This window comes from Peromyscus californicus, unplaced genomic scaffold (genome assembly GCF_007827085.1).
Source record: "Peromyscus californicus insignis strain IS unplaced genomic scaffold, ASM782708v3 Scaffold_22__1_contigs__length_63687245, whole genome shotgun sequence".
Lineage (NCBI taxonomy): Eukaryota > Metazoa > Chordata > Mammalia > Rodentia > Cricetidae > Peromyscus > Peromyscus californicus.
The window spans coordinates 9,601,984-9,617,354 of record NW_026294525.1 but is presented as its reverse complement, the minus strand read 5'-3'; the positions used below and the strand labels follow the sequence as shown (position 1 = coordinate 9,617,354).

At 47.7% G+C, this 15,371-nt stretch overlaps 2 protein-coding genes across 5 annotated transcripts in view; one reads left to right on the top strand and one right to left on the bottom strand.

Moving 5' to 3' along the window:
• The window catches only part of Tmem181 (transmembrane protein 181), a 55,492-nt gene extending 51,572 nt beyond the window's left edge, over nucleotides 1-3,920 (top strand). For 3 of the 4 annotated variants that reach the window (XM_052750877.1, XM_052750879.1, XM_052750878.1), the window contains exon 17: nucleotides 526-3,920. In XM_052750877.1, coding sequence (XP_052606837.1) covers nucleotides 526-604 — 79 coding nt within the window. In that variant the 3' untranslated portion in view covers nucleotides 605-3,920. The remainder of the gene's footprint in view (nucleotides 1-525) is intronic. The other variant, XR_008221158.1, reaches the window with a different exon arrangement.
• Nucleotides 3,921-4,975: 1,055 nt separating this feature from the next.
• On the bottom strand, nucleotides 4,976-11,818 carry Dynlt1 (dynein light chain Tctex-type 1). The gene is made up of 5 exons (XM_052750880.1): nucleotides 11,719-11,818; nucleotides 9,426-9,467; nucleotides 6,320-6,443; nucleotides 5,837-5,914; nucleotides 4,976-5,409 (listed from the first exon to the last, which is right to left on the bottom strand). Exons 1-5 carry the CDS (start codon nucleotides 11,743-11,745, stop codon nucleotides 5,339-5,341), a joined length of 342 nt encoding a protein of 113 aa, XP_052606840.1. The 5' UTR covers nucleotides 11,746-11,818; the 3' UTR covers nucleotides 4,976-5,338.
• Nucleotides 11,819-15,371: the final 3,553 nt, after the last annotated feature.

The following is a 15,371-nucleotide window of genomic DNA, read 5'->3' as shown; positions in this document are numbered from 1 at the left end:
GTGACTAGAGGGAGGCTGTGGAGATGAGCTCTTCAGAGCAGCGGTCAGTGTGACAGCAAGGAGACAGTCGGGGGCTTCCAGATGGGGACCCGAGCGGTGACTTAATAAAGTACCTGTTGTGCAAGCGTTAGGACCCAAGTAAAATGCCAGGTTCTGAGCTCAGATGACAGGCAGGCAGATCTTTGAGTTCAAGGCCAGCCAGGGCTACATAGTAAGACCCTGTCTCATAAAACACAGCACAAACAAAAGCCAGACCCAGAGTTCAGTGGTACACACCTGTAATCCCAGCATTGGGGGTTGGGGACAGAAGGATCCCTGGAGCTCAGTGACCAGCAGCCACTCTAGCTGAATCAGTGAGCTCCCAGTTCCGTAAGAGAGCCTGTCTGATAAATAAACAAATAAATAAGTGAGGTGGAGAATGATAAAGGGACATGCTTGGGGTTGCCCTCTGGCCTCCCCACACATGTGCACGCACAGAGAAGAGCTGCTGGGGTGGCACCGTGTCAAAGGTCTCTTTTATAACAGGAGTGACTACGAAGAAATGCCCCTCCAGAACGGTCAGGCCATCCGGGCCAAGTACAAGGAGGAGTCGGACAGTGACTGAGCCCTGGGCGGCAGAGGGGACGGCAGAGGGGCCGGAGGCCTGCCTTAGTGATGTGTCCTGGTCCTTTCTTCTACATGTGTGTGTTTGGACTCCTCCTGTAAGCAGAGGTTTCCTGTTCCTTATTTGTTTACATATTTTTTAAAGAAAAACCAAATGAAATGAAATGTTGGTTGGATTTGCTGTCGGGGTAGCTCCACTAGTTACGAAGAGGCTGCTGGTAGAGAATCCAAAGGCAAACCCTTTCACAGAGATGCCGGATGAAACGGAGCCTGTGTGCGATGAGGAGGAGAGATGACCTGTTTTAATAAAAGGAATGATGTACTTTTTTTTTCCTCTTAAAAAGCAATTTGCGCCGGGCGGTGGTGGCGCACGCCTTTAATCCCAGCACTCGGGAGGCAGAGCCAGGCGGATCTCCGTGAGTTCGAGGCCAGCCTGGGCTACCAAGTGAATCCCAGGAAAGGCGCAAAGCTGCACAGAGAAACCCTGTCTCGAAAAACCAAAAAAAACAAAAAAAAACGAAAAAAAAAAAAAAAAAGCAATTTGCTAACTCTGAGTCTGTGGGAGGCCTGATGATCAAGGTCCCAACATGGCAGTCTCTTCTCCATGGCACAGTTCCTTAGTGCTTTACCCTCAAAGGGAAGCCTGGCCTGCCTTGGGTGGGCAGTCTGCCTCCATCTCCACAGACACATGGAGTGGTCAGTGCGCTGACTCCCGAGCATCTGGAATGATGGTTGAGTTTGGTGAGCCGCATACGATGTAACTTTCAGGAATGGTGGGTGACGAGGTCGGTCACTGCCCCAGAGCAGAAGTGATAACACAGTTGAGTCGGGTGTGTGTGTGTGTGTGTGTGTGTGTGTGTGTGTGTGTGAGAGAGAGAGAGAGAGAGAGAGAGAGAGAGAGAGAGAGAGAGAGAGAGAGAGAGAGAGAAGAGAGAGACTGAGAGACTGAGAGAAGCTAAGGTGTCTACAAGCCAGTAGCCCTGTGGGCAAGGTCTTGTACCATGGTGCTTTTGAAGGGTCTGTGTGCAAGTATCTGTGTACATGGTTAAGACTGGGTCTTCTTGTGGTAAAGATGGAAAACAGGGTGGCCCTTCCCATTCCAAGAGTTTCTGCAACTCTACTGAGTGTGAAACCCCAAAGAGTTCCTGTTTGTTTTTTCTTCTTTTTTTTGTTTGTTTAATGAAAGCTACATGAAATACTACTATATTAGAAATTCTTTATTGCCAAAAAGGTCTTCAGTTTAACATTTGGAACTGAAATGGAGAGAAAGGTAAACATTTTGAATGGCTATGGAGACACCTTCAGATAAAGGAACTTCCTTGAAGGTCGTTGTGTCCTTGGAGTGTTGCTCTGTGGAGAACGGATGTCACCTGCACTAGTGAGATTCAGCGCTGGAAGTCCTAAGCGCCGCTGCCTTCCATCACACTCCGTGAACACCTGGTAACGGTAGCCATCCCGTTGCCTCCATCTTGGCAAATCCAGAGGCCCAGGAACAGGTGGACCCCTCTTCAGGCAACACCATGTTCTCGTCATCTATGCACCGACTCAGATTTCTGCTCTGAGCTGTGGGGTCCTAGCCAGATGGGCCGGGACCCCAGGGATGCCTGGAGATTCTTCATTCTGCCGGCCTGTCCTTTTAAACTTCGGTGTACTTCAATATGGATTCCATGTGCATTGTTTTAAAAAAACAACAAAAAACCTTGCAAATAGGAATATTTGAATGAACCTCTAGTTGCAAGGGTAACAGGTTTACAGATTTTTACACTCACAGCGCGGTGATCACTCGTGTTCTGAGATACTGGAAGGTCCGTTGTTACCAACGCTCACAACTCCTAATAGAGCACTGCATCCATCGGTCATCATCTGGACACTGACTCCTGCTGATTCCATGATGTTCTAACATGTGATAGTTTACTTGTTTTAATCATTCCCAAAAGTTCCCCTTGATTTAGAATGCTATTTATCAGTCAGTGTAAGGTATTTTAAGCATTTATGTACAGACTTTAGGACTTTTAAAAACTGTCCCACAGCATAATTATAAACTGATCCTAGTGTCTGTGAAATTAACATAAGGGAATATTTTGTTGTTGTTGTTGGAAATAAGAATCACAAAGAGGCACTTAAGGGGAAGAGGTCATTAAGTTGTGTTCTCACCCTTCTCCAGTGTCATGTAGTCATGTATGATATGCGATGTATTATTTGCTTACAGATCTGGAGACTTCGGCGAGTAGGCTGAAGCTGTAGGTGTCAGGTTAAAATGCTCAACTCCGCCGGAAACTTTTATAGTAATGAGAAGATTGTTTTGCTCTGAGGAGATTAAAGTTTTATAAACTTAAGTTACAAATTCAAAGGGCTGACAAGTTCTTTCAGGGTAAGGGTTTGAGTAATACTGTCTCTGGGTATTTTTGATATTGGTCCACTCTAGGGGAACCTGGAAGATGAGGAGATGTCTCCTGGCTTCCCGAGAGAGCTCTGTTATCCCTGTGGATAGGGAGTTGGCTTGATTTATTGTCAAATCATTGTAGCGGTGACATGGTGCCTTCAAGCCCATTGAATGGCTAGAGAAGTGGGTATGTAAATATGCGTGAGGCTCGCAAGACGGTCTCTGTGGTTACAGACTGCAGTGAATTCAGACAGCAGACCTCACCAGGCTCCAGTGCTGAGCCACTGAAGTCGCAGGTACACTAAACAGGTTCGAAGATGGTTACTAATCTTCACAGGAAACACACAAGCACCCACGAAAGGGAGAAGTAAAAGGGCCTTCTCTGTGAGCGCTCCATGAGGAACAGACCTGACACCTGATGTGTGTTTGTATATTTGAGGGTTTAGATATCCGTTGCCTTAGTGATTAGATTTCTTTGGGGGGGGGGGGGGGAGTACAACTTTTTTCAGGCCAAAGGGAAACTGATTTAGTCTGACACCTTGCTCAACAGTTTATCTTGGTGTTTTGGGTGCTTCTAGGTATAATACATTTAACGACACATCCTGTGGCACAGAACAGGTGTGATTCCATCCTGTGACACGGAACAGGTGTGATTCCATTCTGTGGCACGGAACAGGTGTGATTCCATTCTGTGACACGGAACAGGTGTGATTCCATTCTGTGGCACAGGATTTTCTGCTCCTGAAAACTGCCTTTTTTACAAATGTCTGTAAATGTTAAGTAAAAACACTAGGCTCTCAGTCTAGAAGGAACACTGGAACTGTGGGTTAATGATAGTTAGGCCATCCGTGGGGCATGTATCACCTGGGCAGTCAGTCAAGGGGTAAATAAATGCTTATTTATGAAGAACTCAATAAAACTCTTGTTTCGGGAATGGCTTCTGTATTAGACCTTTCATTGCTGTGACAGAGACTGATGAACAGTTCACAAGAGAGTGACTTCATGGGTCCATGGTCAGCGCACTCCACCATGGGCCTATGAGGAGTAAGGACACGGTACTGAGAGTGTGTGGCCAAGCGGCTGGCCTCCTGGTGGCCAGGAAGCAGTGTCAGAATGGGGCCAGAGCAAGAGGCCCTTACCCGCAAGGGACGTGCTTACTGTGATCCACTTCAGTGGGCTCCACCTCTAATGTTTCCAGCGCCTCTGAGGACCGAGTGTGTGACGGAGGCACCGATAAGGGACGTTTACATCCAAACTGTAACAGTTTTGTTCTGACAGTACCCCTTGTGTCTCAATGTTAATGTATTTCTACCGTTTAATCTTTTATGTTTTACTTGCTTTTTACATGAGTGCTTTAGAAAGAGGACTCTTCATCCAGGGGCACTGGGGAGACAGAGGTAAAGGGCTTGTGAACCTGGATCTGCGGCATCCGCATAAAAGGGGGCAGTGGCCTCTGCTGGGAAAGTGGAGCACAGACAAGTGGCTCCTGGGCCTTGGTGGCCTGAAACGAAACTGAGGGGCCAGTGAGATGGCTCAGCAGGTAAAGGGGCATGTCACCGAGCACCTGAGTCCCGTCCCTGGGGCCCAGTGATGGAGAAAGAACCAGCTCCCACCGGCTGTCCTTCGACCTCAAGTGTGGCACTCACGTTCTCGCTCGCTGTCACACACAAATAAATGTAATTTTAAAAATGGAACACTACCCTGACGGGGTAGAAACATCTGCCACAGTTGGAGGTCTTCGAGGGGGCTGTGTCCCACGTGTCTGACCTGCCTCTGAGGTTCATGACCTCTCCAGCTCTGCCAGGGTCACCAGGTTTCACCATTACGGTAAGAAACAGGCCCATGACCCACGAAGCTCCCGGCCTTGCACTGTCCTGAGACCCTCGGCCAGGGTGTTCACGGACACTCTTATGTCAGCATGCCCAAGGCTGAAAGCAACCTTAAAAAAAAAAAATTCTGAAGGCAGGAACACAGATTCACGCTCCAGACTACAGAGAACACAGAAACTTTAATTTTGAATAATTTATTATCCTAACAAAAGTATAAAGTATGGAAAATTAGTGTATCTGAATCGTTTCAGAAAGTAGAGAAGGTTTCCTCCTAGCAGACTTCGGTTTTTAGCACCTTTGAAAAGAGAATAGTTAAGACAAGTGGTACTGCCAGCCTCAGGTGACCGGTGGCTGCTCATCTGCCTGACATTGTGCGGTCCCTAGGACCGTGGAGTCATTTGGTTTATTTCTCTACGTTTCGAGAGTGCCACAGAACACACTTTAGTGAGGAGGAAGGTGTTCGCCCTATTCCTAGCTGGTGGTTAAGGTGAAACAGAAATGCGGAGACACGGGCGGCTGCAGGTCAGATGGACAGGCCGAAGGCACTGACGATACAGTACATGGTCTTGTTCTCCCAGCGCACCGTGCAGCTCCCTGTAGGGCAGACAGACAGGCACAGGAGATGAGGAGGCGGCCCAGGAGCTTCAGCTGGAGTGCCTGCCTCTGACACATCATAGACAAAGTGACTTCATTGCCTGACTTGACTTACAAATAAATGGGCAAGTGGCTACTGAATGGGATTTTTTTTTTTTTTTTTTAGATATGGTCTCACTATGTAGACCAGGCTGGCCTCCAACTCTCAGAGATCTGCCTGCCTCTGCCTCTCTAGATCAAGGATTAAAGTTGTGCACCACTACACCAGGCAATGGTAACTTTTACAGAAAGGCATTGGAGAGTGTGAGACGTCTAAGTGTGCACGTCATAGAACTCTGCTCCTCAGACTGCGGATCTCTGGACCACGGGGCTATGGGAGAGTCGAGCAATGGGCTGACAACATTTCCTACAAGGGTGAAAGTCCTACCATCCGTAGTGCTGTCCCAGAAGCAGGAACTGGCGGTGTGTAACCCAGCTCCGTTCTTCTGCATGATCACACAGGTCACTTCAATTAAACAAACTTCTGTTAGAAAATCTGGCAACATAAATTCACTTTGCCTGCTTCTAAATGTAGGTAGATCACATGGCTGATGTTCCTAATTAGAGGGGAGGGGCAGACTATCTTGTCTCACTCTGACAAACTACGCGTATCTCCTTTATCTTAACATGTTCTAAACATGTCTGATCAGAAATCCTGTAAATTTTTGTTTGACGTAAGCCCTGCAATGGTGGTATCAGCCTGATGGGCAACGTGCATGGTTCGTTCACTACACAAGAGGTGAGATCCTGGGAGGAACTTTCTTGAAGCTCAAGCAAGGAATCGCTAGGTTAGTTTTCTCCGGGCACTAGACACACCTCTAATCAGTATTTAAAGAATGTTATCAAGATACACAAGAAAAAGATCCATTACCAATGTATTTAAATGGTTTCCCCAGCTTGGTGAGGTGGCTCAAAGTCTGCTCCACGACGTTTGTGGTCCACTGGTTGACTTTGCTGTGCTGGTAGGCATTGCCCCCGATGGCACTTTCTATAGCCTAGGGAAAGAAGCACAGCGGTCATGGTCACGGAGAGAGCCCAGACACCACACCCACCAGTCACCTGACAGGGCTCATGGCCACCCTAGGAGCTAAAGACAGACTCTCGGAAGTTGCAAGCTTCTGCTTAGTTTCTGGGCTCCTTTGCGCGTGTGGCTTTCTTCAGCAGCATCAGACTGCGTTCCAGTTATGTTTACGTTAGCTGAAGATCTGTGTTTTACAGAATCTGTCAAATGTGTTCAACATTTTGACCAAACAAACTTTGGACTGAATGTTCACGCTACTGTTAGTATCTAGAGATAAGCAACACTTTATCTTATGGAGGCTGGAAAATATTTTGCCAATTTCTTTAAAGCATACTAGACATTTTTATCAAACCATAAAATACACAATTTAGCAGTGTATGTCAGATGACATTGTACTGGCTGGATGGCTGGCAACATATAACCAACCCAGTCTTCCGGTGCTTCAGCCTTCATTTTATGGGCTGGGTCACCACATCACACACTTGCCGGACTTTCACGTCCCAATGCTTGAGTTTGTGGTGGCATTGCCCCCTAAGTTCCTGGGCTTCTGGAGAGTGCGCCTCACTGTCCAGTCCCTGCTACACTTAGGGTCATGAGCTTCCCATCCCATGACTCCCTGGGTCTTTCCCCAGCAGAGCCCCACTCCCAGGGGCCAGTGGGGTTCTGAGCAGCTCCCCCCTCACCTCTTCTAACCTGCTGGAAGCCAGAAAATGAAGATTTTTATGACAGGCTAAATATAGAGCATTCACTGAGGGTTCTGACTTGTTCTCAGCACCCCTGCACAGTGGTGCAGGGGTCCGTCACTGCAGGCTGAGTGCAGCTACTGGGCTTGGGAGGGATAAAAACCCTGCGACTTCCACGGGCAGACTTGGGGCTCTGACCAGTCACGCTGACATGGCCCCTAGCTGCCCCATATCCTCTGCCGTGTCTGCCCACTGGGCTGAGGACCAGTGGTCTTGCTTTAGTCGAGGTATCACCAGACACAAATACTGTCAATGGAGGAAGGGCAACCCTCTCTGTGCACTGTGAAATTCAGTTCTTAGGGAGAGGAAACCTCTAAGTTTGGTTCCACTCATATTCCACGCATAATACTTTGAACCAGCTTGAGGACTGAACGAACCTACTGCCAAGGGCAAAAGAGCCGCGTCACCTCCCACTTCCCCGTGGGCTCCTGATGGGTCCTTTCTATCACCTGCTGCCTGGTCACTCAGTCTACGTGGACGCAGAAACACAGGCAAAACTCACCCCTGACACACCCACTCCACTCTTCCCAGCTCTGGTTTAACCTATCACTTCCCACTCCCCACCTGGTCCACAGGAAACACTACATTGAAGAAACAATAAAAGGCAAACTTACACTCCCTGCAAAGCACCAGAAAAGTCACACCCAATGCTGAACAATGTACATAAAGAGAAATCATTTTGGTTTTGGACACTTCTCACAAAATAGAGTGTGGTTTTTGTTTTGTTTTGTTTTTTAATGCTCTGGCACAACTCAAAACTGGACATCAATAACCTTACATTGTAGTCAACCCAAAATTACTTCAAGGAACCTCAGGATGGTACCTGACAGAAGCAACAGGAAGGGGTTAATTCTAGCTCCCAGTCCGTGACAGTGGGAAAGTCATGGCAGCGGGGGCTCCAGGTGGCTGATCACATTGTGTCTGCAGTCGGGAAGCAGAGGGCAAGGCATGCTGGGGCTCACACACTTCCCCCCTTCTCTTCAGATTGGGGCCCCAGTCTGTGGAATGGTGGGGCCCACATCTAGGGTGGGTCTTCTCACCCAATTAACCTAAACTAGACAAACTAAACTGACACCGTGATGGACTGTATCCCTTCCAACCATGAGCCAAAATTACCTTCCTCCCTTAACGCTGCTTCTGTGGGTCACTGTCACAGGGGTACAGTTCCTTTTGTCTATCACCCTCATTGTTTAAGAGAGGTACTGTGATTCATATCAATAATGTATTCAAGAATGTAAGAAAGAGGCCAGGCGGTGGTGGCGCCCGCCTTTAATCCCAGCACTCCGGAGGCAGAGGCAGGTGGATCTCTGTGAGTTCAAGGCCAGCCTGGTCTACAGAGTGAGATCCAGGACAGGCACCAAAACTACACAGAGAAACCTTGTCTCAAAAAACCAAAAAAAATAAAAAATAAAAGAATGTAAGAAAGATGTATGAATAAACCCTTAACTAACTGTACCACCAGATCCTAAATTATGGGAAGTTGATACATTTTCTCTGCAGCTGCTCTTTTTCATCAAACACTGGAGACATTTACCCATGTGTCATGAGTCTTCCATGTTACAAGGTTACAGAATCTGCCTTAACACCTTCTAATGCCATGGAAGACTTCTTGATTCAGTATAAATAATCTATGTACTATGGGAGTAATTTTTACTTATATATAAGTAAAAATGTTTGAAATACCAAAACACAGAAACTCAATAGCTGTTGATTTTTTTCCTATTTTAATTCATATGGCGTTTCCCTCACCCATGCTGTGCTGGCTGGTTGTATGTCCACTTGACACAAGCTAGCGTCATCTGAGAGAAGGGAACCTCAATTGAAAAAATGCCTCCATAAGATCAGGCTGTAGGCAAGACTGTAGGGCATTTTCTTAATTAGTGATTAAAGAGGGAGAACCCAACCCATTGTGGGTGGTGCCATCCCTGGGCAGGTGGTCCTGGGTTCTGTAAGAAAGCAGGCTGAGCAAACCATGGAGAGCAAGCCAGTAAGCAGCACCCTCCATGGCCTGTGCATCAGCTCCTGCCTCCAGGTTCCTGCCCTGTTTGAGTTCTGTCCTGATTTCCTTCTATAAACAGTGATGTGGAAGCATAAGCCAAACAAACCCTGTCCTTCCCAAGCTGCTTTGGTCATGGTGTTTCATCACAGCAATAGTAACCCTAAGACACATGCCCTCAATCAAACAGTTGAAAAACAAGCATGTCTTCTCTTACCTCCTTTACAATGTTGCTCACTTCATCAACAACAAATGCAGTCTGTCAAGAAAGAAAACTTGGGTAAGTCTGGTTTAAAAGCTCTTTCTCCACAGCATCAATAAACACATAGTGCAATAATGAACGTGACTTAGAAACCAGGCTGCTGACCATGCAGAGGACTGCACTGCTCAGAGCCCGGAGATGTGAAGCAGCTGGGTGCCGTGGGGTCCATGCTCTGCAGGGCTAAAGCACAGGTGAACACTGTTAAGACCACACTGCGACCCAAGCTTCACTTCCCACGAGAACCTCTCTCCTTCCATTGCAGCCGGCTGCCGGATCCATTAACCAGTACAGGAAGCCGTATTATGAGTTACTCGACTTCCATACAAACTAGCGGAAGGAATGTAAGTAATCCATTTTAGAGATGGGACAGTCTCTTCCCTGAGATAAATGGATTAGGACCTTTAATGTGTAAGAGGCTGGCGGCTTACATCACTTTTCTCTACCCCATGCCGGGTGGCCGGCAAGGCAGAGCCTGAAGTACTTTTTTCTTACTCCCCTTTTAACATAATAGTGGATTTGAGTGGGTGTGAGGGTGTCCTGAAAACATCAGCCAGGCACTAGCCTGCCAGTGTGCTCCTTACGTGAGGACAAATTATTCCAAATTCTGTGATATCCTTAGCACTGGCAGCCCCGAGGCCTCTGCCTCCCGGTAGAAAGGCAGACAGTCCTGTTTTGTTGACATTTCCTGGCTGCTGACCACTGTGGGCCCTGCCCTGTTCTAGTATTGAGTAATGCCCCTTTCTCTTCAGGAGGAACAGAGCTGACCCAAAGCTAGCTCACTTGTTAGACTCCCAAAAAGTCATTTGGAAACAAAACCGAATCACTGTACTGGTGAAAACGTGGTATCTTAGAGAGTAAGTCAGTTGAGAGTCTTCCTGAGTGACTATGAGGGTCCTAAACCACAAAGCAAAGTCCTTGCGTAACTTTCCGTACAGTTAAATTAGTAAAAGAGACAGAAAGAAACTATTGAATCCAGTGGGCAGTGCCAGCTGCTACCAGAAAGGTAAATGAGCTGAGGAGAATCTGGGAAGTTAGGGGCAGGCAGAAAAGGCTCGGCTGAGAAGGCTGCTGGGTAAACAATAGTGAGCATCCATCCTCCTGCAGCCAACATCCTGTGTAACACAGATCGCTCTGTCCAGACATTTCACTTTACAGATGCCATCGTCAGCCAGTTCACGTGTACAGACTGGAATTACAATGCAGTTTTAGGGGATTTCTCTTCACAGGGCCGCTTCCTTTTTCATAAAGTTCGACAAGCTGTGACTACAATATAAACCAGTTTTTAGACTTATATCAGTTTGCTATCTGGGTAAAGCATCCCCTTTGCTAGCTGCTTCTGAATCCTGGCTTGAGATTATTCACTTCATTTCCACCAGCATTCAAACACAGAACGATGCTGCCGTAAAGTTTGTGTCGAGAAATTAGACGAAAACTGAAAGTCTCCGATAAGTGCAAATGGCTTACTCTTCCCTCTGAATATCCTTAGTTTGAACTACATTTTAGAAATGTCAAAAGAGGAAATGTTGGATTACTTGTTTTTTTAAGTTTTGACAAACTGTGTAATACGTGGGATTTTACTGAGCTTCAACAAAGATTATTCAGAAAGAAAAAAACGAGCAACTATAACTGGGGCGTCCATTCAGCTGATTCCTGAATGTGTATCAGAACGAAGGAAAAGCCATTTTGACAACATTATCATGTGTCAAAGGCAAGTGTCTAGGGCACTAGGAGGCTTGCATTCTTCCCCCACAAGAATGAGCGATCTCATCCCTATCTTAAACTGAAATGAAATGTACCCAGTGGTGGGGGAGCGCCGCACTCAAGGACAAGGTGCGGCACCGAGACAAAGGCAGGTTCTGTTTGCACGTCTGCGTTTGGCAGGCGGACAGCGGGGACAGCAGACCCCCACTGCAGGGACCGGGAGCCGGCCCTGAGCGCCCGCGTCATCATGCAGGCCACTGCAGGACGGTCCGTCCCCAACCCGGACCTCGGCTGGGGTCTGCAGCCGCACCAAAGGGACGGAGTGATGTCATCCTCCCGGCGGAGACGGTGAGCCCCGAGTCCCGAGAGCCCCGCGCCGGCACCGCCCACGCGGGAAAGACTCGGAGTGGCCCGCTGGGAACCGCCACCCAGGCTCATCAGCCTCGGGCTGGGTGGCCGTGGGCAGAAGCAGCTGCGGCTTCCCAGGCGGGGCCGCACCACGCCTGGATCACGGCCGCCACCCTCCCGTGGCCGATCCCGACGTTACCTCCTCAGAAGCCTGGAAGTCTTCCATCTTTCCTCTAACGCGCCGCCGCCGCCGCCGCCACCGCCGGGTAGAGTGGACTGCGCAGGCGCGCTCAGGCCCCGCCTACTCCTCCGCCCCCGCGCCAGGGACCCTGACCACTACCAATAGCCACCCACGCTCCGGGGCCCGGCCCCTCCCACTAGGGGGCTCCGCCTATCGCCAGGCCCCTCCCACCAGCGACTCCGCCCACCGCCCCGGCCCCGCCTGCTGTTCCTCCTGGGTCTCCAAGCCGCAGGGCGTGATCTCGGTCCTCAAGGAGGTGGTTTCCAAAGCAAACCGCTCTCTAAACTGTGGCAACCCAAACCAAACAAAGGTACAAAAGCCAGTCTAAGACGGAAAGCACTGTCCTGGCCCGCCCTCCCGCTCGCTCTGCAGAAATCGAAACTTTCAAACATGTCCTGACAACTCGGAACAAATTGTAAAATGATGCGGCAGTACTGGTACGGGCACTGGTTGCTTCCCCTTGGGGGATCTAGGTTCAGGATACTCCAGCCATCTGAAAGAAAGATTGGAGGCGTTAGGTTTTCCATATACAGTCAATGAGAGTTTTTCCTTTTAAGAACCACTTTTTAAAATGTTTTATGCCGAACACTGTACAACGCAGTCCACTCTCTAGCTTTCTTAACCAGAGTGAACTAGGTACCTACTTGTACCCGTGGCAGTTGTTCTGAGCTTGTCCATAGCTCTACACTTGGGCTGAGGCGTGTGCACCTGCTTGCATGTACTGGATGCTTGATGCTCTGACTTTGGCGTGTGTTCTGTTTTTATCGTAAGCTTTAAACTGAAGGGTCACTCCTGACTTCCCCGAAGCCAGCTGTTGGAACCCCTGGGAAGAGCTGGTTTTAAAGGCCTCAGGGACAGGCTCCATTGGATCCTTCAGTGACCCTTTTGTCTACACTCAGGCTCAAGGTTGGTGTCTGTCACTTGGATTACTACTGTGTTACCAGAATTTGAATCATTCAATTGGGTCTAACTAGACTCCTTCAGAGAAGCTAATCTTTCCAAAGACACTGCCCTCTGTCCCATTCTGACCTGCCAAGAACAGCAGTGCTGAGCACTGTTAGCATGCAAGGAGATTTTTAAAACACCGAAGAAAGAAATCGCAGACCCAAGATGGAAGGGCCCCTCATGCTCATGGGTTTGTAGAACTAATATGAAAATGGCTGGCCGGGTGGTGGTGGTGGTGGTGCACGCCTTTAATCCCAGCACTCGGGAGGCAGAGCCAGGCGGATCTCTGTGAGTTTAAGACCAGCTTGGTCTCCAAAGCGAGTTCCAGGAAAGGCACAAAGCTACACAGAGAAACCCTATCTCGATAAAAACCAAAAACCAAAAACCAAAAAAAAAAAAAGAATATTAAAAAAAGAAAAAGAAAAAGGCTGTACTAATAATGATAGTGAGCTATAGATTAATGAAATCTCCATCAAAATCCCAACAGCATTTGCCACAGACATAGAAAAAAAAGTCTAAATTTCTCTGGAAGAAAAAAAAAAAAAACTCGGCCAGGTGGTGGTGGCACACGCCTTTAATCCCAGCACTCGGGAGGCAGAGCCAGGCGGATCTCTGTGAGTTCCAGGCCAGCCTGGTCTCCAAAGTGAGTTCCAGGAAAGGTGCAAAGCTACACAGAGAAACCCTGTCTCGAAAAGAAAAAAGAAAAAAAAACTCCATAGCCAAAGCAATGCTGAGCAAAAAGACCACTCTGGAGGTGTTATAATACCTAGTTAAAGTTATTCTGCACAGCCTTAGAAGAGCAGCATGAGGCTGGCACAAACATACACTCCTAAGTGACTAAAATAAGACTCAGGGATAAACCGACAGCCGTACAGCTCCCCAGTGTTTTTAACAAAGGAGTGGAAAAGCATCCCTTGCAGAGAAGACAATCTCTTTAATAAATGGTTCTGGGAAAGCTGGATATCCGTGTGTAGAAGAACAAAACTAGATCCATATCACTCATCCCTTGTAAAAATCACTTTAAAAAAACGGATCAAAGGCCTACATGTAAGATCTGAAACCACTAAGGAAAACTCGGGAGAAACACTTTAAGATACAGGTACAGGGGAAAGGCTTCTGGGCTTCTGAACATCAAAGGGAATGCTCAGAGGAAAGAGAGCCCACGGAATGGGGGAAATCTTTGTGAGTTACACATCTGACAGGGACTGCTATCTAAAGCATATAAAGAACCCAAAAAATCAAACACCAACCCCCAACCACCATTCGATAAGTGGGCAAATGAAATGAACAGATACTTCTGAAAAGGTAAATTCTCCCCATAGCAAGTAAATACGCCAAGTAAATGCTCAAGATCCTGCCATCAGGAAAGTGCGAATCAAAACCACATGGAGATTCCATCTCACCTGCATCAGAATGGCTGTTTTATTTTATTTTTTTAAAAGAACCGGTATCATAAAAAACACCTTCAGTCCCTAGGAGCCGAGCCTCCTCGAGGTTCATCTGGGTCTGCCTGCTCCTCTGGGTCCTGGCTCAGAGAAGTGTGTTCTTTTTCTTCTCTTCAGTCTTTTCTCAGTTGCTGACTACTAAGAGAGATTAGTCAGCAGTTAAGGGCACTCCTGCTCTTCCAGAGGAGCCTGATTCCCAGCACCCCCTTGGGGCCATGCTCATCCACCTGAAACCCCCTCTCCAAGGGAGCAGATGCCCTCTTCTGGCCTCATCGGACAGCATACACTCACGCAGATACATGAATAAAAGTAAGAATAAGATCTTTAAAAATAAACAATAAAACCCAATCTTCCCATCTCTGCTTTACAAATAAATAAAAATTTTAAATGAATAGAAATAACCCAGGTGTGGGTGACACACTCCCTTAACCAGCACTTGGGAGCCGGAGACAGGAGGCCAGCCTGGGCTATTAAGCAAGGAGAATCTAAAAAACAGCAAAACCAAAAATGAATTTCTAATTTTTTCTTAATGTATCCTGCTGTTGTGATCTGAGTTATGTTACCCACCCCAAAATTCATTCACACCCCAGAATGTGACTTTATTTGGAGACAGGACCTTTAAAGAGGTTTGATTGAGATAAAATGAAGTCCTATGTGTGGGCCGTAAACAAATATGACTTGTGTCCTTTTAAAGCATTCAGGACACAGACCTGCAGGCTGCCATGTGGGGAAAGGCGTCTCACAGCACAAGTGGAGATGGGGGGGTCGGGGTGGGGGAGAGAGAGAGAGAGAGAACCCCCAAACTAATTTTCTTAGAAGGAACCCTCTCGTGAATTAATGGATCCACTCCCAAGACACTGCTGTTAATTTAGTCCCTAGGGTAGAGACCTTGTGGCTTGCTCTTCATACCATTGACACCTAGTGCTGTGGCAGTTACGTTTGAACAAGTTTGGGAGGGGACAGCCACTCAGAACATGACAAGTTTGCTTATGATTTGCATACTGTTCTGTGTGCATGTTAGTTAGCCCTCAAAAAAAAAAAAAAATACCCCTGAAATGCCCGTGTCTGTCTGTGAGAAGCTGTTCTTTGTGGTGTCTCTAGTCACACATCTGAGGTCACACACAGGAAACACACTGGGCTCTGCTGGGCGTTGTGGGGAAGGACAAGACATTCCACTGAAGTGACTTGTCTCTGCTCTGGCTTGCAGTGTAAAATGCTCGT